Genomic DNA, 25,420 nt, shown 5'->3' on the forward strand with positions numbered 1-25,420 from the left:
TGCACCATCTCCCAAAGTATCAAAACATGTCACAGCTCTTCACCTGAGCTTAAACTCAATCCCATGATGGCACATTACTTAGTTGTGTATTGGTCTCTCCATCTTATCAACGAGGAAGCTTTTCTTTACATAGCGTATTCCATAGGGAATGGATAAGCACATTGACATGGCTGAAGCAGCCTACAGATATCCTGTGTGGATCATGCATTTTGGTGGTACCTCCTGCGGCTTCTGGGTCACTCAGATGTCCCCCCTTGCCAGGACTGGGATGTTTACTTGTATAACTAAAGTGTTGTCGTGATTTGCTTGTGCCTTATTTGCTAACGTGCAGTACTTCCCAGACTGACACTAGCTTGACTTGTTCCTTGAGTTTAAGCAAATTTGAAGCAAGAAGATGCCAAAAGTTGTAGGGAATAGAACAGACAATGGGTTGATGGAGGGGTGCCTCAAAGGGCTGCCTTTTCCAGTGGTTTCATCTATGATTATGTAAGCATCAGAGCAGAGATTTCCACGTGTGCTTCATTGCAAAGCTGCGTGAGAAGGTGCAGACAGCACCTGCAGGTTGAGAGAAAAGCACAGGAGCAGGGGAGACAAGAGTCCTGTGTCTGGGTGAAGCCAAGGTCATTAACATGCTGCTGTGGGCTCGTCAGTGCCACCTTTCGGGTGGAAAGAGGCTTTCAGGAGAGTTTGTGTTTATCACCTATTGACTTCTGCTGGTGGTGAAGGGGGAGTGGGGGGCTGTGGACCAGATCCGGGTTATGTCCGAGGCTGCAGCTGTCTGGATGTGGTGCATTGCCGCTTGTCACCCCGCTTTGAAAGGTCGGATTATGTTCGGCTTGTGGAAATTAAGCCTGATTCGGAAACAGCTCGAGGCAAAAGCAAAGGGCCCCAGAGCACCTCAGAGGGGAGAGGCTGCCCAGGGTGGGTTTCTGTTCCCTGGGGAGGGAGAGCTCGGCTCGGGGTGCCAGCGAAGCCCGACCTGCCGCTCTGTGGTGCGCTCTCTCGCAGAACCAGGAGCGTGAAATTGTGAAAGGGAATTTCAGAACAATGAAGGGAAATCCTTTGCCTCCTGTACGGCCCAGCCTGGGAAATTCACCACGGCAAGAAGCCGCAGCCTCAAACGCTGCTGCTGGCATTTAAAAGAGAGCGGGTTAGCTTTATGACCGATAAAAGGTTTGAAGTTATGTGGCAGGGACTTGATCTCGATGGGAATTAAGTTTGGGGCTACCTAACGCTCACCACGCTCGTCTGGAAAGAAACTTTCCAGTCTTGCAGAGCAGCACGCAACCGGCCAGGTTTTCACCCGCTTCAGAAGCTGTATTGGTCGCAGCCAGAGGCGTGATGCTGGACTCGATCGGTCGATCGCTGGCTTGGTTTCCCCGTAGCTCAAAACCGAGCGCGGGAGCGTAACGGGGCCGATTTCCCCGTGTGCGGGACGCCCTTATTGCCGCCGGGTGGTTCCGGCCTGCTCCCCCCGACCGCCGCCGCGCCTGGGGCCTGCAAGAGAGGGCAGGGCAGCGCTGCCCCGCAGGGCCGAACGCCTTCGGCCCGGCCGGGAGCAGGGGGTGGCCGGGAACAGGGGAAAGCGGGAGCGGGGGGGTGGCCGTGCCGGAGCGAGGGGGCGACCGGGAGCGGGAGGGGGGGAGTGGGTGGCCGGGAGCTGGGGGCAGCGGGAGCGGGGGGTGGCCGTGCCGGAGCGGATGGGGGTGGCTGGGAGCGGGGGCAGCGGGAGCTGGGGGTTGGCCGTGCCGGAGCGAGGGGGCGGCCGGGAGCTGGGGGTTGCCGGGAGCTGGGGGCAGCGGGAGCCGGGGGTTGGCAGTGCCGGAGCCGGGGGCGGGGGTGGCCGGGAGCGGGAACGGGGCCGCCGCCCGCCGGCGGATGCCGTTGCGCGGGGTGCGGGACTTGCGCGCTGTCTGTATTTCAGCGCGGTAGCGATAACGCTGCGGCGGCGGGGCGCCTCCTCGGCGGCTTTCGGCTGGGGGTGGTGGGCAAGGGGGTTTTCTGCTCTCCCCGGCGCGGCTGGGAGCTGCCTCAGGAGAAATAAAGTAAAAGTAAAAATTAAAATAAATTTTAAAATTCTTATTTTTCTTATTGTCAGTAGCACGCTGACGCCGCACACAGCCGGCTGAGGGAGCGGGCTGCCCGACGGCTGCGCGGGGCGGGAGGGGGCGGCCGCTCGGGGCCGGGCCGGGCCGAGCAGCCTGGGGGGGTGGCGGGGGGGATGGGGGGGGGGGGGGCCGTGCCGAGCCGGGCCGTGCCGAGCCGAGCCGCGGCTGGGTGATGTCAGGCTCGAGGAGGAGCCTCCGCCGCCTGCCCTTTTACTTTCGGGCGCCGGCACTTGGCCGCAGGCTGCTGCCGCTGCTGGCCGGGCCGACCCCCCCTACACCCCCGCTATGGGCACCCCACACTTTTAAAACCGGGGGGGGCCCCCCCCCTCCCCCCGTGAATTAATTAAAAATCGCTCTTGACGTGGTTATTTATTGCCCCGCTCCGGGCATGTGAACACCCCCCACCCCCAGCGCCATGCCGGCAGCTTGCACCCTGCTGCTGCTGCTGGGGCTGGGGCTGGTCCCGCCGATCGGGTCGTTGCCCCTCGCTTCCCCATGGCGTCTTCTTCCTCCTCCTCCTCGTCCTCCTCCTCCGTCCCGAAGCCGCCTCGGCCGTCCTTGCTCGCCTCCAGCCGAGGGACACGCCGGCAGCCCGGGTGAGTGCCCCGCTCCGTCGTGGGGATGGGGATGGGATTTGGTCGGGGTGCGGCGGGGAGGGTGCGGGGTCCCACGCCACGCGTGGCGTGGGACCCCGCACCCTCCCCGCCGCACCCCGACCGAGGGTTGCTGAGCATCCCGGCATCACCCAGAGCTGCATCCACTACCAAGTGCAACCCCCCCCACCCCCCCAAATCTCTTTCCCTTTTTAACCTTGCCCAGCCCATCGTGGTACAGGCAAGTGCTTCGATGGGTGAAGGTTTGGGATGGGAATCGTGGGCGGGCGACTGTAACCGTGTCGTAGCTGTGTGGGTTGAGTGGAAGGCGAGCGGTGGGAACTTCGCAGGGGAACTTGAGGAAGGCTCTGGGGGGTGTTAGGGGAATGGCTGACATGAGGCTACCCGTCAAAATGCTTCCCAGGTGGGAAATCGGTGGCTCTTGTAGGTGGTCTTCAGGGTCTGAGTTCACTACTGCTTGTCTTCAGGCATGCCCTCATCTCACCTTAGGTGCTGACCCACATCCAGGTGTGGGGACAGATGCCATCAGTTCTATAAATACCCTCTCTCTCTGCATCGCCTACAGACTGTCAGATTAGTCATATATAAAGTCACATATTTCCTTGCGTGCCACATCTACGTGTCGTTATCAGGAGCAATGACTAGTTCGGTGCTTTGCAAATGATGCCAAATTTCATTTCAGCACAGGATAAACCATATTTTTCCCAGAACAAGCAGGGCTCATTTCAAGTGTCACCCAGTAAACTGGTTCACTTACTTGCTGAAGAAGACACATAGCTCAAAGGATGAGTAATTCTTGATGAGTTTGGAAAGCCCTGGGTGTCTGCAGGTGGTATAAGGACATCCAACATGTCAAATTAGTCCTGTATAGTTTTTAAGTAGATTTTAGGATTTATTGCCTGCCTGAGCTGGACTGTCAAATTTCATCTTCTAATTTCTGATGTGGAGAGAATATCATGCTTTAGTACTCGGGGTTAAGTTTACTTTCATGGTGCTATACCATTTCAGGAAATGCGACAAAACTACATATGTAATGTTTTCATTTTCTTCACAAACCCGAGGCATGCCTTTGTAAGATGTATCCACGCTAGACTGAATGTATGGTTGGGGATATTGACTGGAATGTACCCTGCAGTGGATTAGAAAGCTCCTATCAGTGTTTGTGTGAGAGCAGCCTGGTGACTAGGATACTGCACTGAAACAAAGGAGATTTGTGTCTGTTCCCCGCTCAGCCACTTATTTGTGCCACTCCAAGTGTCAGTTTGCCCTCCAAACTGGGAGAGAATAATGCTGTCTTACCTGCTGTCAGCCTTGTGAAGATAAAATCTCTTAACTTGACAGCAAAGTGCTCGCCTATTATTCGATGAGAGCTGTGCAAATTCCTTGGTGTACAAAAAAACCCGATTTAATTTCATCTCAGCTTTCGATCTGGCATCTTTTCCTGTGACCTTGATGACTCCTGAGAGTCAGCAGAGGAATGCATTTCCTTTGTTAAGAGTCTGAAAAGCTCGAACTATCTGTCCACATGCTGGAAAAGCCATTTGTCTGGCTACCAGCGTCTGGCTGTCCGGCTCAGCAGTGGAGGCTTTCCTCCGTGCAGGCTGTGCTCGGCAGCTACAGGTGCTCGTGAATCATGTCAGCCCCATCCAGACGGAGTGGGGGATGCATCGTGAAGGAGTGATAAATAGCCTGGCAGTAGCTAGCGAGCAGCATCATGAATTACACTGGGTCCTGACAGCCGCGATTCACTCGCTGTTAGCTACAGCTCTATGCTTGTCAGTCAAGAGAATTGTTTTGTGTTAATGGGAGCGGGCTGGTGGCATCTCCTGAATCACTCTCAGGTTGAGCTGTAGATGTTTGAGAAATCCCTGTTGTCTGTCTCACTGCTGCTCCTGCCCCTCTGCGATGTTTTTCACTTTTGAAAACGCTTTCTTGAAGTGGAGCGGGGAGTGTTTCTTGTGAACCCATCACACTAGCGCTACGTGGAAATGGAGATTACATCTCTGTTTGAATCGAGTCTGAGGTTAGGCAGCAAAAGCCCTTTCTCAGGCAGGACTTAGTGAGCAGATGGTGAGGCAGTGGGTGTAGAAATGGGGCTTTTGAGTGTTCTCACAAAGCGTGGGGTGAGGGAGCAGGGTGGGAACCGGGCTGCCCTGCGGAGCCTCGCTGCCTTCCCCGGCCTGCCTGCGCCTCGCAGCGCATCTGCCGCCCCTCCCTGCCGAACCCACCGGGAGCTTGTCTGGGGAAGAAATGAGGACAGATGGCTTTTGTGCGTTGTTTAAAGTACAGGCTGAACCCGGGGAGAGGAACGTAAGAAAAAATAGGTGAAGTAGGAAGCGAGAAAGCTGGTGACAGTAGAGCTAAAGCATCATCAAACCCCTCTGTGAAATTCCTCCTGGCAGCTGTTTTATGTGGGTGCCCGGGCACGGTCTGCTGCTAGCCTGGGTCGGGCAGGGGGTCGCTTACAAGCTCTGTCCTCCTGCAGGTCTCCTTATTTCAGGTTTCCCATCTGTAAATTTGGAATAGTTCCAGTGACACCGTGGGGACAGTGGAGTTGGCACCAAGCTCCTGATAAAGTCAGTATCGCTCGGGTCACCCCTGGTTTCTACAACATTCGTTTTCCCTTTATTGCTGACCCACACCGATGCCCTGCCGTGCCGCCCGGCACAGTGCGGGGTCTCCAGCAATGGGCTTGCCCTGAGAAGTTGATCTGCTTTTCTGCCATCTGTGTCCGGCCTTCTGTCCTTTCTCCCTCTCTCCTGTGCCAGCTGCCGCCTTTCTTTGCAACTTCCCCAGTGGGAGCCCTGGAAATAAGGTGTGAAATCACCCGAGAAGGAATCAGCTTAGCTTGCAGCAGAGATTTAGGCTGGCTGCTAGGAGAAACTTCCCAACCTTAAGAGAGGGGTAGAACAGTCTGCATTTATTTACGTATTTTTTTAACTTTCTGTCTTTGAAACTTTCTGTGTGCAGAAGCAGCAAATTTAGAAGCGAGGGAAGAAGATGAGGATGGTGTTGCCTCCAAACCTACCTCGAATTTCACAATATGGGTTTCATGGCTCCTGGGGGACAGAAGCCCGGCTCCCCGTGCAGTCACACCAATGCAGAGAGGTGTAAGATGCTGCTGATTAGCTTTGATAGGATTTTAGGTGACCATGAGTGGTGCAGGAAGGATGCTTCCTCTCCCTGCGGTGCGGGGACAAGGAAGGATCACCTCCTGCACCTCTGCATTGCTGTCGAAAGACCCGTAGGCTGCAGGGTTTTCTTTTCTTGGGCATCTTTGCTGCTCCTTTCTGTGACATGTAAGTGGATTTGGTTGGTGTGCTGCAAACATGAAGTCCCTGGAGTTGTACAGATTTAGCTCTACTCCTTTGGGGTACATAATTAAAAATGAAAAAGAAAAGAGAAGAAAAAAAAAAAAGAATTTCAGAAAGGGAGGGATGCCTGTCCCCCATCCCAAGCCCCTGAAGGTTGACAAGGGTTGTGCACCAACCTACTGTCTGGGTTCGACCTGCTGTCTGGGTTCGCACCAGTCTCTGAAAGTACTTTGCATGGTATTTAAGTGGTAAATGAGTACAGTCTGAGAGATAATTGTGTAACGTGACTGGCAGGGAGTGCACAGTGATGCATATTGATTTACAGGACCTTAGCAAGTGCTAAGCTGTGACCAGGGCACAGCAGGTGAGGGGGTAGCTGCTGTAGCTAAAGCCCGTTATTGGGCTCTCCGCAAAGTTTCATTTCCCAGTAGCAAACTGCCAGAGCCAGCCCGTGCCCGTTCAGCGGGCAGTTGCAGTGTGCTCTGCTCCAGCAGCCATCACCACTTCAGAGGGATAATGTAATTTACTTCAGTTTTCGCTCGTGGCAGAGAAGACGAGGGAGACAGGAGGTTGCTGCTGTGTCTGCAGGGGCTGTTGCCAGCTTTGCTAGTGCGGGGTTGCCTTCCTCAAGGAGTGTTATTTTCAGTATCAAAACTTGCAGATACTGATGAGTTTAGAGGAAAGTGGGGTTTCTGGGACAACTTGCTGCCTTCACCTGCTCCTACAGATCCCAGTTTTTGGACTAGCAGTCAGAAACACTCTGTGATTGAGCTCCCAAGCTGTTCTGCCTGCTGACTCCATCCTCCCTGTCCTGTGCATGTACAGGGGGCAGGTCACAGCAGCTGAGCGCCGAGCGAAGGCTAGTGCCTCCATCACCATCACATCTCCAGGAGGTGGCAGAGATTGTGTTCATTTAGCGGTGGGGGTGTGGTACCAGGCTAGAAAGGCAATTGGTCTTGATGTGGTTGTGGTGCAAAACTTGAATGGAAGCTGCCACTGCCATGGCTGGGACTGTGCCTGTGCACCCGAAACACGAAGCAGCTTCTTCAAACTCATAGCGTTTCAGGCAATCCTGCAAAAGGGATTTCAGGAGGTGTCTGGGCAGTAGGAGCAGGAGATTGCTCTGTCCCATGAGCTACCAAACCAGGCACTGAGCCCTTCCTTGGGTGATGGAGACCAAAGCCCAGCTGACTGTAACTGCATACTGGCTGCCTGCTTGGGTGCTGCTGCCAGCCAGCCCAGGCTGCAGGGCAGTGCCCGGCTGCTGCAGGAGCTGCTGCTGGCCCCGCTTGCTGCTCCTGCGGCTGTACAGAAGTGCACTGAGGCCTTAGGAGTATCAGTCTGGTCGTGATGGTTTTATTTATGAAGCATTCATCCAAGCTAATTAAAAAAAGCACAGAATAAGGAACTATTTCAATGAACAAGTTAATCGTGCCAATAAAACCCGTCAGTGTAGCAGTAGTGTTTTGGTGCTGTGGTGTAGAGGCTAAGCACTAGAGAAGTCTGTGGCTCTTCTGGAGCTGCTGCTGGAAGGACCCATTGGCTGGTGCTGTGGGTTCCCCATTGACGGTAGCTACGTACCATTTCCAAAATAAGGACAGGTACAGGGTGGTAGGGCTGAGCTGTGGCTGAGCCTGCTGCCTTTTTGCAGCACAAAGTTCCGTCTTTCTGCCTGTGTCTGTGCTGCTGTGGGGAGGCAGGAGGGGGCACGGCGTGCTGCGCCCAGCCATGCATGGGGTGCTCAGGGCAGGGCTGCGACCTCCTAAATACCTCAGGGAAATGATCCAGAGCTAGATGGATTACACATGGCCACTGTAAACCCTCTGGATTCTGGCTTTGCTTGCCCACATAGTTTCAAGTAAGTTTCTCAGGTACGTGAGAGGTCTGAGTGGGTCAGTGTGTCTCTGTGCAGATGAACAGCACCACTCACGCCTGGGCTGATCCACTCGGATGTGCATGGAGCTCCTCTGGAAAGTGGCATGGCCAGATCCTGGCACCTGCTATGGTGACTTTCTGCTGTTGCAATGGTGCAAGGAAGCTTTTGGGGCAGTTTGACCAGCCAGAGGATCGGCAGGTGCTCCAAGTGAATTATAGGTTGGTCATTCTTAATATTCCCCTGATAATGTCCGATACAAAATCCATAGTCTGTAGCTCATGAGCAAGCTCATCATGAGGTCTTAATACCCCAACCACAGGCCCTGTTATTTACATTCCATTGAAGATGTAGGTCATACGGTACGTTTTTTTCTCTTTCCTGATCGGCTGAGTATAAAAGGCAGAATCCAATTTTTAGTGGCAGTAGACCTGATTACAAATTCAAATTTTTATTTATCTGAGCAGTTTTGCAACATTTGCATTGTAATTTGCTGTTTCCATAAATATTGGAGGTTCATTTGCTGGGATATTCATCCAGAGCAGATGCAAGAGGGCTACAAGCACAGGCTTGGTGAAAGAATGAAGTCTTTGGGTGCATATCAGGAGAAAATGGTTTTGTCACATCTGGCCACCCTTCCCTCTCACTCTTTTCTGCGTGCATACAGCTGATGCGGGTACACCCATCACCATATATTTTTTAATGCCCAGGTGTTATACCATAACATCCTACTGCTTCCTCAAGGGGCATGGTTCATTTATGGCTCTTTGGTTATGCAGAGTGCGCATTCATCCTTTCAGGCTGAAATCATTCGCATCTGAGGACAAGGAGAGAACTTTCCCACCCAAAAGGGAAATGATGTTGCGTTACTGAGCGACCAGCCCAAGTAATAATATAATCTTAGAAAAATGCAGTTCCCTCGAGTAAAGGAAGCTCTGTAAACTTCAGCTCCTCCAAGCTGTTAGCATAGATGTTGCCTGTGTTATAGTAACGCTGCTGTCAGACCCAGTCTACTAAAGTGCTCAGGAGAGAACAAGGGAACAAGAGAATAAGAACCAGTTCCTGCTTAAAATAAGGACCTCTTGTAGGATCTGAATACTGTGAGGTTTATAATACAGATTTTAGGATCTTGGGTCGCATCTCTTCTTTGCTGTTAATTTGTTTTTTATCTCAGCTGGGTTCTGGATAGGGTGATGGTCACACCTGGTCCTGAAGAGCTTGGAGAAGGGGCAGGCAGAGTCAGGGTGAGCGGAGGGATCAGCTGGAGGAAGGTAAAACGATGTGAGTTTTCCACTCATTGGGGTGCTGGAGTCAAAAGTCTGGTTGTGTAAAACTAGAGGAGCAAGAGGCTCATTCTTAGAGTTGCCAGTGTTTGGCCAAACTCATGCAAGGGAGACACCTGTGATAAAAGTTACTCTGTGAGCAGTACCTGTGGTTTTCTCTCTTCTACTGGCTGGGGAGTGGGTGGCATTAGCATGTGCCATGGTTTATTTTGGGCTCCATGGGTGCTGAGTGCATATGGGTCCCATGGCCAGGGCATGGACCGAACCACAGGGACCCTTCTTGGTTTGGCTGCAGCAGCTCCCCAAGTCGGACACTCACTAGAGTCTTCTCTAGCAAAGTGCTAGTCTTCATAAAACCTGTAGGAACTTGCTGTCTTGGAGGTCTCTGACTTCCAGGCTAATTTGTTTCAAGGTAGGACGACAGACAAAGCTGTCTCAGGAGCTTCATCTCTTCAGAAACTAGTGTAAAATATTGTTTAAAAAGTGCATGAAATGCAAACCCCAACCTATTACCTATAAGCAAGGTGCTTATAGGAAATAGCCTACAAACTGTCAGTGGTCTTGTGCTACTGCCCCTGGTCCCTCCCATGGCTTTGGATGAAGGTATTTCCCGTTGCCTGTCCTCTGTGCAGGCAGGGCTGTTGAGGAGGGTTGTATCTGCTTCTGTGTCTGCCATGCCCTTGACTTTGAATCATTTGATAAATAGTTTTGCAGTTGATTAGTTAAGCATCTCCTGAGCTGTAGTCAACATTTCGGCTGTAGGCGAGGGAGCGCTGCTGCCAAAAGTCAGGATCTGTGTTGAGAGCCTCCAAAGATTTGGCTGTCTCTCTTTAAAGTCCCAACTCCTGGAGTTGTCGTTACGGGAGAATTGCTTGGAGGGGGAGAAAAAGAGCTTCTGGCTGTTGAGGTGGTAGATAAAAACGCTTTGAAAACGTGAGCTGCAAATCCAGGAGACACACAAGAAGTCCAGGTTGGCTGTATTTAAAAATACCACTAGCTCCGAGCTGATCTCCAGAGGCTTTTGAGTCCAGACGGAGGGGCCGTTTCAGACACTCCTGCTTGGCAGGGCTCTGCCTGTGTGTCTGCAGGAGAAGCGCGACCATCTTAAATTGTCTTGCTTTGCTGGGAAAAGAGAGGGTGCACAAAGAAGTGCAGGGCAATGCAGCAGGAAAATTAGGTGCAAACCCAGTTGTTTTCTGTCTAGCTGTCCGAATACCTTGTGCAAGTGCCTTGACCTTGGCAGATTGACTCTGCTGGGAGAAGCAAGCTCCAGCTGCCTTTTTATTCTTTGCAAGGACATGAAGCTCGGAGGACTTTAAAAACTGCTTCCGCAGCATCCTGACTGTGGTCTGGCCAGTTTAAGCTGTTTGAGGGTGACCGTGTCACTCGCAGTGTGACCAAACACTGCAGGTCCTTCCCTTGGCCTGCCTGCGTGAGTACCCCATCTTGGCCTCCCAAGTCAGTGCTTACAAAAAGTCCTCTGGAAATGCTGTGACCTTTGAGGTTCTTTTGCCAGGGCAAACACGGAGATGTTTGAGGGACCTTTTGCACAGTGGTTAGATGGCAACGAGGATCTTGCAGCTGAAGTTCGGGAGAAAATACCCTTTTCTTTTTAACCCTGAGCTCTGGGGTGAAATCAGCTGGGAAAGGAGTGAGGAGGAATTTTAAGTGGTCTGATAGAAATGCATGAAAACTGTGCATGAATGGTTAACTTGGCAGGGTTAACGGTTGTCCCAGGGGTGCAGCCCAGGACATCGTGTTGCCCACACACATTCAGGGTGTTTTTCTCAGCACTTTCCAGCATGCTGTGATGGCAGAGGTTTTAAAGGCCATTACAGGAATCAGTCTGACCTCTTGCCTCTATAACCAGGCGGACATCATTGTCATTTGTGCTACCAGAACCACCCTCAGATTCCCTCAGGGATCTCCAGACCATGGAATAAACCCTGTGCAGGAGTTTTGGACTGATGAGCAGGCTCCTTTGGATTGCCGATAGCAAAGGAGGGTTCTCTTCTTCTTGAAGAGCATGCTAAAAGGCACTTCTACATCTGGAGTGACAAGAGGAATTTGGATCTATAGAGCACAATTATCCACGTCACCGCTTGTTAGGACACTGTTGTTAACACCCTTCCTCTTGTGGAAAATCTCTTAAGCCCCAAGGACCAGCATGAAACGTCACACTCCGTTGAACTTCGCTGGAGTGGGATGAATCATACCAAGTTGAAGATTTGGCTTTGATATACTATCGGAAAGATACCTTCTGTGGTAGCCTAGCAGCAGGATACTGCAGCCCACCCAGGGCAGCAGGACCTGTCCTGGGGGGAGGAGTATGCCTAAGTTGAGGGGGGGAGGTTGGAGTTTGGATAGTTGAGGGGTTTTTGGTTTGGTTTTGTTTTTTCCATCGCTCTATAAAAGCAAAAGGCAGGTCTGGAAGGGATCTCAAGATATCTCCCAAGGGATTTCAAGACATCTCCCCTTACAGGATCACCACAGAAGATGTTTATCTAATGCGTTTTCAAAAATTTACCCCAGAGAAAGGTTTCACAGCTTCTCTGAATAGCTGCCCCACTATATCCATACCGTTATAGGTAAGAAAATACTTCCTTATCAGGCTAACTGTAGCAGCGGGTAGTTAAACCTTCTGCAAAGAAAGATATCCCATACAAGCAGTGGCCAGGTTTGACCCTGCATAACATGTTAAGATCTCATGAATTGACAAGTTAAGATAATTTAGCGATCTTGGGAGATTATGCAAAAGGTAACCCTGTGTATTGAACTAATTTCTTCCCCTGTGGTGGGAATGAATTTCCAGGAGTGGAAACATCAGCAAACCAACTGCACGTGATTTGCTTTCCTTGTCAATTGGAATGAAGGACCCTGATTGTGGAGCATAATACTGCTCTTGTAATTCAGCCTTTATCTTTGTGCCAGAGCTGGGCATAATTGTATCTGTGTCTGGAGGGACAAGGAGAAGGGTTTTGGTAGCTGGTGCTCACAAAAGCATCTTTAGAAAGCTCCTTACCCCTGGTACAAGCTTGGAAGAGCTCAAAGGAAAATACCCCTGAGTAGCTTTAGGCATCTGAACAGTCATCATTGTTTGATTCGGATTCGGTTACAGGACTAACATATAAATGTTAATTCTTTTTAGGACGTTATCAGCTCTTTCAGCAAATACAGAATGGGCCTGCAGTGTTACACTGGCAGCCAAGCCTGCAGATAAAAGCCCTTTGAAAGGATGTTTCTTAGGAGGGAAACTTGATCAGGGTGTGCAGAATAATCATGAAGATGGTCTATTCTGAGGGACCTGGAGCAAATATGATGCATGAAGAAAGCCAAATGAGTACCAGGCGGCTTCTGACCTGGGGAATGGGAGTACCAGCAATTCCATGGCCTCCGAACATGATACCATGCAGACAGAGATCCTCATAATCCTGTCCTGCAATTTGCTGGTGTGCCTGGAGATCATATAGTGCTGGGTGAGCTGTGTCAGATGCTGGGTTAAGACCGAAGTTGATGGTCACTTGATGGCAAAAGCGTGCTGAGGCAGTCGGTGTGAGGTGGCTCTGTGCTGGGTCGTATGGGTCAGTGTGTGGGCAGATGGGATTTGGGCACAGATTTCTGGCCTCTTAATCCTCTGCACTGCCTTGTTCAGCATACAGTGCCCATATGCACCAAGGTAGGCTGTGACCTGACCCTGACTCCTGTGAGTCCTCAGTGACAGCTTGGAGGGTGACCACCCAATCCTGCCTTTCTCCATCACCCATTTCCACTGCTGGCCGCAGGGCTCAGCCGTGGGGCTGCCTGCTGCAGAGCAGAGACCCACATGCAGCCGAATGAAGTCATCTTGTTTTCAGCCTCCCCAAAACACGTGCAGAAAGGCACTGGCAATAGTAAATCCCTTCCCCTCCGGTTCTCAGAAAGGAAACGTGTGACTGCAGAGGCAGTGGGAGAGCTGTGGGGGACAGAGGGAGGGATGCCTTCTCCAACCACCCCAGGGCACGCTGCTCCTCCACAGTGGCAGTGGTGACTAGCTGGTGGGTGCCAGTGGGGAAGGACCTGGCTCGTCCCCTGGAAGAAGGAGGTCTGGCACCATCCTGAGCCCTGCCACCACCACTTCCGGCGGCAGATCGGTGCGGTGTCATCTAGGAAATGCGATTTAGATCATCATCCTTTTGCAGCAGATGGGGGAAGGGAGGTGGGGGCCCTTATCTCTTCTGGGGATTAATTTCTTTTTAAGCTGCTTAATTTTTTTGCCTGTTTGCTTTTTTTTTCTCCATCCCCTCCCAAGTCACACCGTCCCTTGCTGGAAAAGTAGGAGCCATGAGAGCATCCATGGTTCCAGCTGCCACCACACCATGCCCTGCGTCCTGCCTTCAGCTGGGAGGCAAGAGCTGGGTGTAAGGCTTGGGTTGCTGTCAGTTTTCCTCTGGGATGGGGTTGGATTTTGCTAGCCTACAAGGAGGGAAGAATCCAGTGAGCTTTGTATGTGTATGTCACCAAACTGCATCCACCCCTTGGTGTCCTTGTGATCCTCCTGCATCCGAGAGGGCCCTTCATCCTTCCCATCCCCACCACATCCTTGAGAAGTTGCTCAGTTCCCAGTTTGGTCATCATCCCTTGTGCGGCCACCAGCCAGCAAAGCTCTTGGCGTGTGCTTAACTTTAAGCAGGGAGAACAGTTCCCTGGGGAGCTCTTCTTAAGTGCATTGCTGGAATGAGACTCTGGTCAAGACACCTGGGCCAAAGCCCATCTTGCGGTGGTGGGCAGCATCACTTGGCCCCAGGGACCCGTGGCAGCCCCCCTGCTGCTCCCGGCGAGGCAGCACCCCTTTTCCTACTCCCTCCTCCGTCTTCCTGGTATTTATTGTCCGCTTCTGGCGGTGGGAAGCAGTTTCTGGGCTCAGACCACTTTGGAGCAGGGACCTATGGTTTTGTTTCCAGAGTCTGACATGAAAATACTGCCTTCCCTTCCCCTGGGTCTGCAAAAGGCTGGAGTCCTCAGCTCCTGGGGCAGATGGCTCCTGCTGCATGTACGCTTCACACCACCGGGTATCACTTTTTGATGTGTGTTGAGGTTTTATGCAGAAAAATCTGTGCTTCAGCTTATAGTTCTCATGCACAATCCCAAATAATCACAAATACTGATAGTTTGGTGTTTTTTTTCCCCTGCAAGATCCGTTTAAGTCAAATACAAGTCACTGAGCTTGCATTGGGAGTAAATAAGCTACACAGAATGACATTGGTTATACACGAGGTCAGACAGAGTGAGCTAATGCTCCCTTCTGGCCTTGAAATTAAACTTTTCAGAAAGTAAAATTTCATCCTGCAACTTCTAAGCCATTAGCACCTTTCCTTACAGAGGAGCCCAAGTCCTGGGGCTGTGCAGCGCTCTGCACCTTGTGAGGCCGCTAACCCCCTTGTCACCAACATCTAGCCCTGCTTGGAGGCGGTTTTCTTCTGTTACCAGTTTAAATGAAAATGGGCAGCTGCTGGGGGCGTACGGTGGTGCGAGAAAGTCATACGATAGATTGTGATGCCCTGGTTAATGTGCAAAGCAAAGGTTAATTAATCTCTCCATAGCAGCAGCGGGCTATCTTCCTTGGAAGTATTGCCCCATGTGAGATTTTTACCAATTGCAAACCTTGCAGACAAATTCCACGTTTCTGGAATTCTTCGTGTGAGAGCTCTGGAGAAAAGTCCATGTTAGAAATGAAGTCGCACGCTTACAAAAGCCAGCAGCAGCATCGTCCTGCTCTCTCCAGCCCTGTTTCTTTCCACTTAACTAGTACTGTACACACTGCCATGGCTTTTTTCCTTTTTTCCCCCCTTTCTTTTTTGCAGCCAGGATGTTTTTTCTTGCCTTTTTATTGTTCCAGTGACCTAGCAACTCCACTTTGGTGGAGCCCTGCCAGGAGACTTCCTCCCCGAGCCGTCTGACAGTCTCCAGCAACACTGCCCTCGGATGGGAGCACAAGTTAAAATGACACCAGGCTGGGTCCCTGCACAGCTTTTGCTTTGCCCTTGCAAGTGCTGGCGAGGGTACTGCTACCTTCCCACCGAGCAAAGCTTCCAGGGGACTTTAAAACCCCTGGAAAGAGGAAGGAGAAGCTCTGCATGGGTGATATTTTCTGTAACATTTCTACAGGATGTTACAGAAAAGCCTGGAGGGTTTTAGAAGTGAATTAGATGGTGCTGGGATTTAGCATTTGGGATCCGTGGTGCAGGCAGGGTGCTTGGAGACATTTCAGCATCACAGGGTGGCAGGAGAGGGGATGGAGAGGAGGTGTGAGTGCTCAGAGAGCTGTGCCATTCGGGAGATTTCTTTTAGCTTATTTTTATTAAAGTTTACTGAAAACGGGGAGAAAGAAATCCCTTTGATAAATGCTCCTGGGCCCTGTCAGCTGGTGCTGGGGCAGAGCTGCCTTTGCACCCCCTGGGGCTGCAGGGGCTTTTCTCACATTTACACCAGGAGACAACGCTGGAGAGGACACTTCTGAGGTAGAAAATAAATGAGCCGGCAAGTAAGCTAAAAATACAGCTAATTCAGGCTTTCTGCTCAGGAAAGGCAGCAGGGACGTGGGTCCCAGGGCTCTGTGGGGCCTCTCTGGGGCTGGAGGCTTGATCCCGTCTTCAGTGGCTGGCTGGCTGGATTGGGGTTTTACTGGAGCCTCAGCATAGTTATTGGGTTTTTTAGGAGTATGGGTAGTCATGAGACAGCTTATCCCTGGAACTGCACTTGTATTTGAATGTGTTTTCCAACAATTTGACAGTAGAACAGGGCTTTTTTTTTTTTTTTAAATTCAGTTGCCAAAAGCTATTTAAAAACAAAAGCTCATGAAAAGAGGTTTAAGGTGCTGCTCTGAGCCCTGGGCTGGTGGTTTTCAGGCAGCATGGGTCCATGCAGTCCCAGAGATCTGTGGATTGAACCCATGCTGCCCAAGAAAGATGAGTAAGCGACTCAGGGTTTCGTAGGCTTGAGCTAGTGATCTGGGAGCCTGCACCTCCCCAGGGAAATGTTTAGGACACCAAAATTAAGAGGCTGGAAATGGTTGGATAAGCAGGACCATATCGTGTCCCTGCATGTTTTATCCCCAGTTGCGGGCGGGCCGTATGCATGCATCCCACACTTTTGGAAACGACTGTGCGCTCTTTATTTTGGAGTACCTGTTTCTCTGCTTTAGGGTACTGTTCTTAAGAGCAATAATTGGATCCTTTTTTTCTTATGACATCTCTGAGCATCAGGCTTTGGGATCATGAAAAAAGGGTAGGAACCAAAAATGACCTTTAGCATCCTCTGTGGTTTTAGAGGTCCCGGAAGGGAGGTGGTGTGAAGTGCAGTGTATTTTTGTTTCATAAAGCAGCACTGCAAGCAAAGTGCCATGGCCTGGCATAGGAGGGGCTGAGGACAATGCCCATGTCTCCAGCCCTGTGGGCACCCATCACCCGTAGCAGCCAGGTAGGTGTTAACCACCTGGACCTTGGCACTCAGAGCTTGCAGGGCCTGCTGCGGGCATTAAGCTCCCATCACTTTTCTTGAGCTGACATATTAAAGCTCCAGTCGTCTTCGGTGGCTGGATAAATCCTTCGTATTAAGGTTAAAATGATTTAAAGTCCTGCAAATTGCTGTCCTGCTCTGCCTGTGACCCAGTGAGGAGAGGATGAGGAGCATGAGGACCAGAACAAAGTGCTGCCAGGGGATGCATCTATAGGGTACCCCGTCCAAACCAAGCCATGCAGCAGGGCAGGAGGCAATGGCAGGGCTCTGCACCTTTTCTCTTCCCCGTCCACCCTCTCTCGCCACCTTTCTTCATCCAGCCTGAATAATTCCTTTTATTAATATTAAAAGAATTAGCAAAAAAGGGTTGACCGCATGTGGTTAAAAACCTCTTGCATTCTTCCCGTGCTTAGTGCACACGAGGGACCTTCCCCAAGCAATATTATCAGTGTGTTTATGCTCAACTGACCCATCTTAAGTATGAACATTTTTTTTAAGCTTCATTTCAGCCCCCTCCATTCCCCCCCCCCCCCCCCGCCTCGAACTCCTTCTTTCAGGGCAAGAACAAGGAAGGAAATTGAAAATCCCAGAGAGCCCTGGACAGTCCAGATTTAGGGCTGTAGCTTTTGTTCACACAAACTCACTTGGCTTCTAACAGGCCTCCACCCATGATCCTGACATCCGCAGCAGCCGTTCAAAACACAGCACAGAGCCCGGCCCCGGTCCTGGCGGGGACCAGCAGCCACCCGTGCCACCCGCTGCGGGGCCAGCAGCCCCGGCTTTGCTCCCCGCTTCTCCTCCCTCGCAGCCTGCCTTTCTTCCTAACCTTTTCCTACAGCCGGCAAGGAGTTTTCTAAGTTGAGATGAGTTTTTTTCTCTCAGCGAGCCTTGGATGATGTTAAGATTATGCAACGTTAACAGATGTGGGCTTTATAATTATAGCTGCCTGTCCTCGGGAGGAGCCTGCTTTAGCTTCGTGTGCGCTCAGCTCAGCATGGGATGCTCCTGCAGTGGTCATAACCCTGGCAAAATAGACACTTCATGGACAGCCGTACTGGGAATGGTCTCCAGGGAATCACCACCCTCTCGAGGAGGGACTGCTCTGGGGTGAAGGGCTGCTCTCGGCAGCCAAGCAACTGCTTTTGGCTTTCCTTGTGTGCAAATGCAGATTAAATTTGTGTTCCCTGGTCAAGGGAGTATTTTTCTTCCCTTTGAGGAGAAAAATCCCTTCTGCAGGAAAGCAGCGGGTTTGGGATAGCTCGTGGTGCACCTTGGCTGGCTGCGATCCTCCTGCCAAATGCTATCTGCGGGGATCCTGCTCCCTGTAAGAGTCGGTCCTGGCATTAGCAGGATACATCCCTCCTCCCTCCCTGCTCTAAAATGTCCGTGAGTGATCACAGCCGCTGCTGAACACTTGCAGTATTGTGCTTTTCAGTGTTGGGCTGTCCCATGGTTGAGCCTTGAACATCACCATGGTGTTGCCCCAGCAGCAGCCACGTACTGGCCAGGGCAATGCCCGTGCTGCACGCAGGGATGGAGACAGAAAATCGCTGGTCCAAAAGGGATTTTTTCAGGAGTCTCACAAGGTAGACATCCAGCTGGGCTGCCAGGGGCAAACCCAAAGCCTCGAGAAATCAGCTGGAACTTGATCTGTTTGTCCTGGCCGTGTTATAACTCAGCTCCCAGCAAGCCACGGACTTGTTATGCTTGCGAATAAAAAGTAACTCTGAGCCTCGACCTGTCTGGTGAGCATCACTGCTAGTTTTAACTGGGAAGGAAAACACTGGTCCAGCGGGTGGCAGGAGAGTTTTGTGCTGAAAGTCAAATATTTCTCTTGACGGCTGCGGTCACATGGAGTTAAACTGTGGAAAGCAGTTGGCAGCTTAGGACGTGATGAAATTGTTAGTGACAGATCGGTACCTGAGCTAAAGGGCCACTCTGCTTTAAGCCTTTAAATGCATCAGGGGAGGCCAGATGGTCCTGTGTGTATTTTTTGGGAAGAAGTTTGCATCTGGTCCATCTGCTCCAGTGGAGGATCATCTTTGAAAGCTAGTTTCTGCAGGCAAGTCAAAGAGGAGATTGTGGTTGTCTTGCACTTCTGGCAGGCTTGATGGCTGTGTGATGAGCTGATATTTCATGTCTATTTTGTTTAACAGCCTGATTTCTTCAGGTTTCCTTACTACATGCTATGGATTGGATTTTACAGCATGGCTCATGCTCTGCACCCACCAAACTGGGGAGCTGAGCCTATGCCGGCATGAGGTTTTTCTCCCTGCACCAGGAGCTGGCATACCTTGCAGGGCAGAGTTAAAAATGCCAGATGACTCTAAAAAGCCTGTGTAAATAATACCTTCTTATTCAGCCCATCCACCCCCTGGCTGCACTCAAAGCCAGGTTTGCTGGCACCCGTGATAAGGGGAAGGGTTTTGCTTTGGTTTATTCCCAGCAGCTCTGCAGAGCCAAAAGAGGATAGAGAAAACTCCGAGGTGGATTTGCAGGGCGAACAACCACCAGACGAGCAACCAGCAGCATTTTACGTTTGAACCGGTTGCATTCAATCAGGGGTTGTAGCTGAAAGTACTGCTTGCTGGCATTTCCAGGGTTATTTTTAAGAAGTGGCAATTAAATGCCTGCTGCAGTGCTCTGCTGTATATTTTAGCGTGCCTGGCTGGAGCCCTTGTTGACAAATGTCTTGGCAACCCGAGAAAGCAAATTTCCCTCTGTCTATATTCATCCCCTAAGGGTTTCTTGAAGCATCTGCTGCTTTGCCTTTTTTTCTGTGCAGCAAAGCTGGCTGCTGGGGCACAGTAAGCACGGGTTGCACAGCTGAAAGCTTTTAGTGAGAGGGGCATGGAGAGAAATTCAGTGCGCCGCCCTCCAGCACACCCAAATTTTTCAGCATGGGGGCTGCTATAAATGGACTTGTGGTCTACAATCACAGGCTGGGTATTGGCTTGCAAATGAGCATAGGAAGCATCCCCTGGGACTTTGCATCCCCTCGTCCAAATGGTGACAACAAGCGGCTTGTTACATGGGACAGGAGGTGGCTCACAGCAGGCTCCAGACGGCAGAGGCTGCTGGGTGTTCTCGGGGAGATGGGCATTGCAGCCATGGCTAGGGCTGTCCTTAAAGGCACCCAGAGAGCTCTGCTCCACTGCAGCTCTTGACTCCTTGGGCCTCGTGGTGCTCAGAGTCCCAGGATGAAATGCAGACTGCCCTACCTACATATCTTTTTTCTTGGTGAGTTCCCACTGAAGCTGTTGCAGATGGATAGAGGAGACAACTCCTGAAATTGCCACCTCTGGCATGGCAGGTACAGGAACCCCAAAGGAGACACGCAAGGCAAGAAGGAGCAGGTATCCTGTAGGTGTTTCTCAGAGGCACAGCTTTCTTACAGAGAGTGCTTGGAGGCCGAGGACAGATGTGCAAGGCTTAACCTTCAACATCAGAGCTTTTGGGCAGAGACTGAGCAGTGCCTTTAGCTGCTGCCTGTGTATCATCTGCAGCCCTGTTTTGAGATGCCATGTGTGTGACAGGCAGGACATGTTCCATAGCCTGATGGATCTCTGAGCTGCAAAGTGAGGAGAGTTCCCTTACGAAAATATATGACTTTTCTCAGTTTCTTGAGGGGCTTCAGACCCTGTTGTCCGTTGCAGTTTCCCTAGCCAGGGTCCCATTCTGCCCACCCAGCAAATGGAGTGTGCATTGGGCTATTCCAGCCCAGAGATTGTGTTTTTGTTATAAGCAAGATGGGTAAAGCTGGAATCTTACCGTTTCAAATGACCCAGCTGTGATTTGGACTTGCTTTGACCTGTTGTGGGCTTTGAAGAGCATCTGAGGCTGCAGAACCAGCCAAGCCTCAGGGCTGTAATGTAGGGCAGGGATGATTGCTGCTGGTTTTGATGTGACCGCTGTGCAGGGAAATTCTCATGCAGCCCTGACTGGTACCATGGGCTGAGAAACCCCAGTTCCTCTGGCAAATCTTGTTGGAACCACTCATGGCAGCTGTCACTAGATGCTCAGCTCCAGGCGGTATCAGGCTGGATGGCAGACCCAAGGCTGATGCTACAACTGCCACACTGAGTCCTGCTGCTGCTGCTGGCGGTCAGTGTTAATGACTGAGTGAAGAAGCTGGCTACTGAGTAACGTCTTCAGTCCTTGCTTAGGGCCCAGTTTGGGAACATGTTTATATTCTAGAGATGCACACAGCTGTCTGTGTGCTTTTGGAGATCTTAAATATCCCTGGGAGCAATCGTTTTTGTGTCCATGATATCCAGCAGATGATAGAAATGCAGAAGAAACTTGTGCAAAGAGGGGATGAGATTGCTGCTGTTACACATAGGCATGGCGAGGAGCAAGTGGAGGGAGGGGAAGAGCTAGCTAAGCTAAAGGGTGATGCTGGCTTGGGAAACAACATTTGTTCCATAAATGTATTTATTCATTTTCTAATGAAATGAGAAAATGATTCTGGACGATGGGAGAGGTGGAAGTTTGGAGCAGCCTTCTAGCAGGAGCAAGAGAGCAGACCCAAACACTTTTAGGATGGAGCAGGGGCTCCGGCAATGTTGGCTTATAGAAAATGGACCTGCAGATGCACAAACTTCTCCACATTGTTTCTCATGTTTTGGTAGACATTAACATCAGATATGCCAAAATGTCCGTCACCTTGGGGTGCTTTGGCAGCTGGATGGCCAGTGTAATCCACGCCATACATTGATCTCTTCTGTCTTGTGCCTCGTGGTGGGTAGATGGGTTATGCCAACTCTCCTGTTTGCCCTGCAGGTCTCAGCCAGCTTCATGCCAGCTCACTGGAGGTGATGGGATTCCAGGGCAGGCATCCGGCAAGCACCAGCTGAGCAGAGAGAGGGGAAGAGCTGTGGGGCCCTCCTCCCTCCCATTGCACCCTCGGGATGGGGCACATGGGCTGTGCTGGGCTGCAGCTGTCCATCAGCTCTGGAGACCTAAGCACTCCTCCCATGGACTCCACACTGCACATATCTCCATTGGTTATTTGTTTAAGACTTTCTTTTTGCTCCTTTAAAGATTTATTTATCATAACACACAAAAAAGCGTGGGGGTGCTGAATTGAATTAATTTTGCGCACAAAGGTGGGGTTCAGCATTTGGCCCCACAGACCAATCTTAATTTCCACTGGTGTGAATCTAAAAATTAATTTAATGTCTGTGTTCTGATTATGGAAAATTTTCTCTAGAGTAAATGAGATCAGAGCTTGACCTCGATGTTACTGCAACGAGCCGAGCCTGCATGTTCAGCACTTACGGAATTTTATTTTTTTTTCTTATTTTTCCTTTTAGTCATTGAAAGCAGCCATCAGGCAAGAAGTTCAGAGATGGAGATAAAGACTTCTGGTGTTCTCGTGGATGGTGTGGAGCTGGTGACAACGCTGGCTGGGAGCGGGGAGCGGGCATCACTGCCTGCCAGGCACAGTGCGGTGCCAGCGGCGAGCCGGGTCATGGGGCATGTTGGTCCCCCCACCGGTGGTGGGGATGTTACCCCGTCGGGAGCAGGGCCCCCAGACAGCCTGTCTGCCGGGACAGCAACCCATCTGCCCTCCCACAACCATCCTTCCGGTGAGTTTTATCGATGTGAGAGTCTCCATTTGCCATACCCAGCCCATGGACTGAGTGTAACCGGAGGGTTAGGAAGTATTCCTGCCCTGCTGCTAGAAATTCAGATTGTTGGAAGAAATCCAATCCCAGGAAAGCTGATTTTTTTTTTAATATTACAATGAAGATGATTCTCAGGAACTGCCACTGTTGTTATTCACCACCCAGCAGCACCCCAGAGAGTCCTGCTGATCCACGGAGCTTGAAGGCTGCGCACAGAGCAGAGACCACCAGCATCCCCATGCCTCCTTCCAGGAGGAGCTGAACCTCATCGTGAACCCAACCTAGATTCTAAGTGCCTGAGTTAAAAATACCTGACCAGCTGCGTCATGATTTGTGGCTGAGGTCCTCACATGGAAATTGTGCAAGTGAACACTTACCTTTGGGCTTGTTCATAATCTTCACCGCACTTAGTGGGACTGTGGTCATGAGCAAACTGATGTACTTTTTAAAGCATGCACTAAATCAAAGCCTATTTCCCAAACCAGCAGGACAAGGCTGTGTTGATTGCCCTGTCCCCACTTCAGTTTTTTTTTCTTAATATCCCCAGATGAAATAAGTTTCTTGCTGAGATATGAGCATAGAGATTTTCTTTAATTTTTTAATTCCTCATTTTTTTTCCCTGCTTAGGGACTAGAGTGTGGAGCTGGTATGCCCAGTAGCCTTCTGCATTTTTAATGTGTTTTTAAAAAATCTGGGTTTCTTTTGCCATGCACAAATTAAGACAAACTTTGAAATACTGATATTGTTTGGTGTCATAAATTTCTGTTCCCAGCAGTCTGTCTTGCAATGTACTCTGTATTAAATAGAAGAAACACAGGGGATGCAGCTGTGACCCTGCCTATTGCGTATGGTAGGGCTGGGTACCACTGTGGGTGATGCTGCTGCCACCCCAGCCGAGACAAATTAACTTGTCCAGGAGGAACATGACCCTCTCTGCATTGCTTTCCAGCCGCTGGAAGCCATCACCATGCTGTGGGCAACCGGGAGAGAGGCAAGAGGGCTCTGGCTTCTCCCAGTGCCCCTGCGGCTCCTGAGAGGACGTCGCCGTTTTTGGCAGCCATCAGCACCAGTTTGGCCAAGAGGACGCTGAGCGGGCGCCGTGAGGCCTGGGACGTGGCAGAGTTTGACAAGGCAACAAGGATGGTGCTTCTGCCTTCATCCGCAGAGACTCATCGCCTGGGTAAGCCATCCCAGTTCAACCTGGGAACAAGGTGGATGCTGTTTCCTGGAGAAACCAGGCGTCAGTTAAGCCTGGCTCCCCTGCATTGCCAGAGCTTTGTGCACTGGAACTGGCCCTCCATCCTCACCATGTGCTTAGGGCATTTTTCTGGCTTTCTTCATGCACAAGGGTGGAGAGAAGGATCTGTGCAGCTTCTCCTGGCCTTGAAAACTATGATTTACTTGGTGCAGCTCCCAAACATGCTGTAGGCAGAGTACAGGCAAGGAGACCGTGGGCTGCAGGGGGATGCAGAGGGTGGCAACGGGGGATGCTAGGTGGGCAGCTCAGTGCTCTCATTTGCTTTCCCCCATTGCCTTGCAGGCACTGACGGACCCTCTCGGCCAGCGAGCGGCTGGGTGGGCACGAAGCCGCCTGGCAGCCCTTCCATGAGCACTGCACCCACTTCACCCAGCCCCTCGGGGAGCAGTGTCAGGACACTGTGGTCCCTCCCCAGTACCCCCTTCCCTGGCTCTCCGGGACAGCCCCAGTCATCCCCCCAAGCTTCCAGTACCCAGACTGGTGCAAACCACGTCGTGCTGCACCCCAGGGATGTCACGGGGGACTCCACAAGCCCTTCGCTCGCAGCATCACCTGCCACGGACAATGCTTTTGAAGGTGAGCTTTGCTGGCCCACGGATTTGTTTTATACCCTTAAAAAGCCTTTATATAGCTTTTGCTTTCTTGAAACAGAGAAGATGCTGTGTTTTGCATGCGCTGTGTTTGTTATTATTTGCATGGTTAGCTGAAATTCCCTGCCAGAAGCAGGAGAAAGCAATGGAAAAAATAATTTAGTCCAAACCCCCCCGACATTTTCCACTTAAAAAACCCCAAAAAGGTCTTTGGACCTTACCACTGTGTTTTCTGCAGGGTGGGCACCTGCAGCTGTGAAATATCTCGACTGGTTCAGTGCCAGCTGCAGAGCAAAGGTGAGGTCCCAGCCCCACCTGAGCACAGTGTCCCACCTGAGTGGTGCTGTAGTGGGGCGTGAGGTTGGTACCCCGCGCTCACAGCCATGCCGGGTGGGTTTGCTCTCGGCTAGACAGGGTGAGGTGTCTGTGCTTCAACAGCCTGTACAGAATAACAGACCTGAGATCCCTGGGCTCCATGGCTTTCCCTCGCTTGGTTTTCAAGCATTTATATTCTGGAGCTCTCAACAATGGAGACTTTGCCCCACTCCACGTGAACGTATTGAAGACCTCAGTGTTGCCAAGTCCTTATCCTGTGCCCGGGGCTTGCCAGGAGAAAACACATCTCCAGGGTTCTCACATTGCCACGTCCCTTCCCTCTGTCACAGCTGCTGGGAGCAGCATCGGGGCTGCAGAAAACCTAAGGTCCGGTATCCAAAGGGCAGCGCCCAGCTCCACGTCTCAGCCCCTGGCCTCGGTGCCCTCCTCGGTGGCTCCAGCACAGGGACATTTCCCCGGCGCCTCCACGGAGCACCAGCTTGCCCCTTCTCGCCCAGCTTTGGAAAGGACTGCTGCAGGTGAGCTCAGTTAGTCCATGATTTGTTGGTTTACCCTATTTTGTGCTTCCTTAAGCATTTTTCCCTGTGTCTCATTAAGCCCTGGGATGTGTCGTGAGCTTCAGGCTCATATGGGAACCTGGCCGTGCTCAGGTTTCCCCCTTTGCTGTTTGATGCAATGTTCAAGCTACAAAAAAATACTAAAAGAGCCTGGGCTGATTTCCACGAGTTCTAGAGCAAAGGTGGGATTTAAAGGCAAGTCCCCGCAGTCATTGTCCTGTAGGGTTTCCCGCTGGCTGAGCCGCCCCTGCTCTCACAAAGCCGTGCTGTCCTGGCAGTGAGCCCCAGGTTTCGTGCAAGGTCTTCCTGCGGCGAGGGGATTCATGCCTTTCCAAAAGAGCACTTTGTCCAGATTGAAAACTT

At 51.3% G+C, this 25,420-nt stretch overlaps 1 protein-coding gene across 1 annotated transcript in view; it reads left to right on the plus strand.

Moving 5' to 3' along the window:
* Positions 1-2,523: 2,523 nt before the first annotated feature.
* The window catches only part of HEG1 (heart development protein with EGF like domains 1), a 49,030-nt gene continuing 26,133 nt past the window's right edge, over positions 2,524-25,420 (plus strand). Inside the window, exons 1-5 of the mRNA XM_086465820.1 lie at positions 2,524-2,704; positions 22,002-22,277; positions 23,266-23,496; positions 23,857-24,150; positions 24,830-25,018. Of these exons, the coding sequence (XP_086321946.1) occupies positions 2,524-2,704; positions 22,002-22,277; positions 23,266-23,496; positions 23,857-24,150; positions 24,830-25,018 (1,171 nt within the window). The remainder of the gene's footprint in view (positions 2,705-22,001; positions 22,278-23,265; positions 23,497-23,856; positions 24,151-24,829; positions 25,019-25,420) is intronic.

The sequence above is a fragment of the Leptosomus discolor genome, chromosome 5, assembly GCF_034619465.1.
Source record: "Leptosomus discolor isolate bLepDis1 chromosome 5, bLepDis1.hap2, whole genome shotgun sequence".
NCBI classification, from domain to species: Eukaryota; Metazoa; Chordata; class Aves; order Leptosomiformes; family Leptosomidae; genus Leptosomus; species Leptosomus discolor.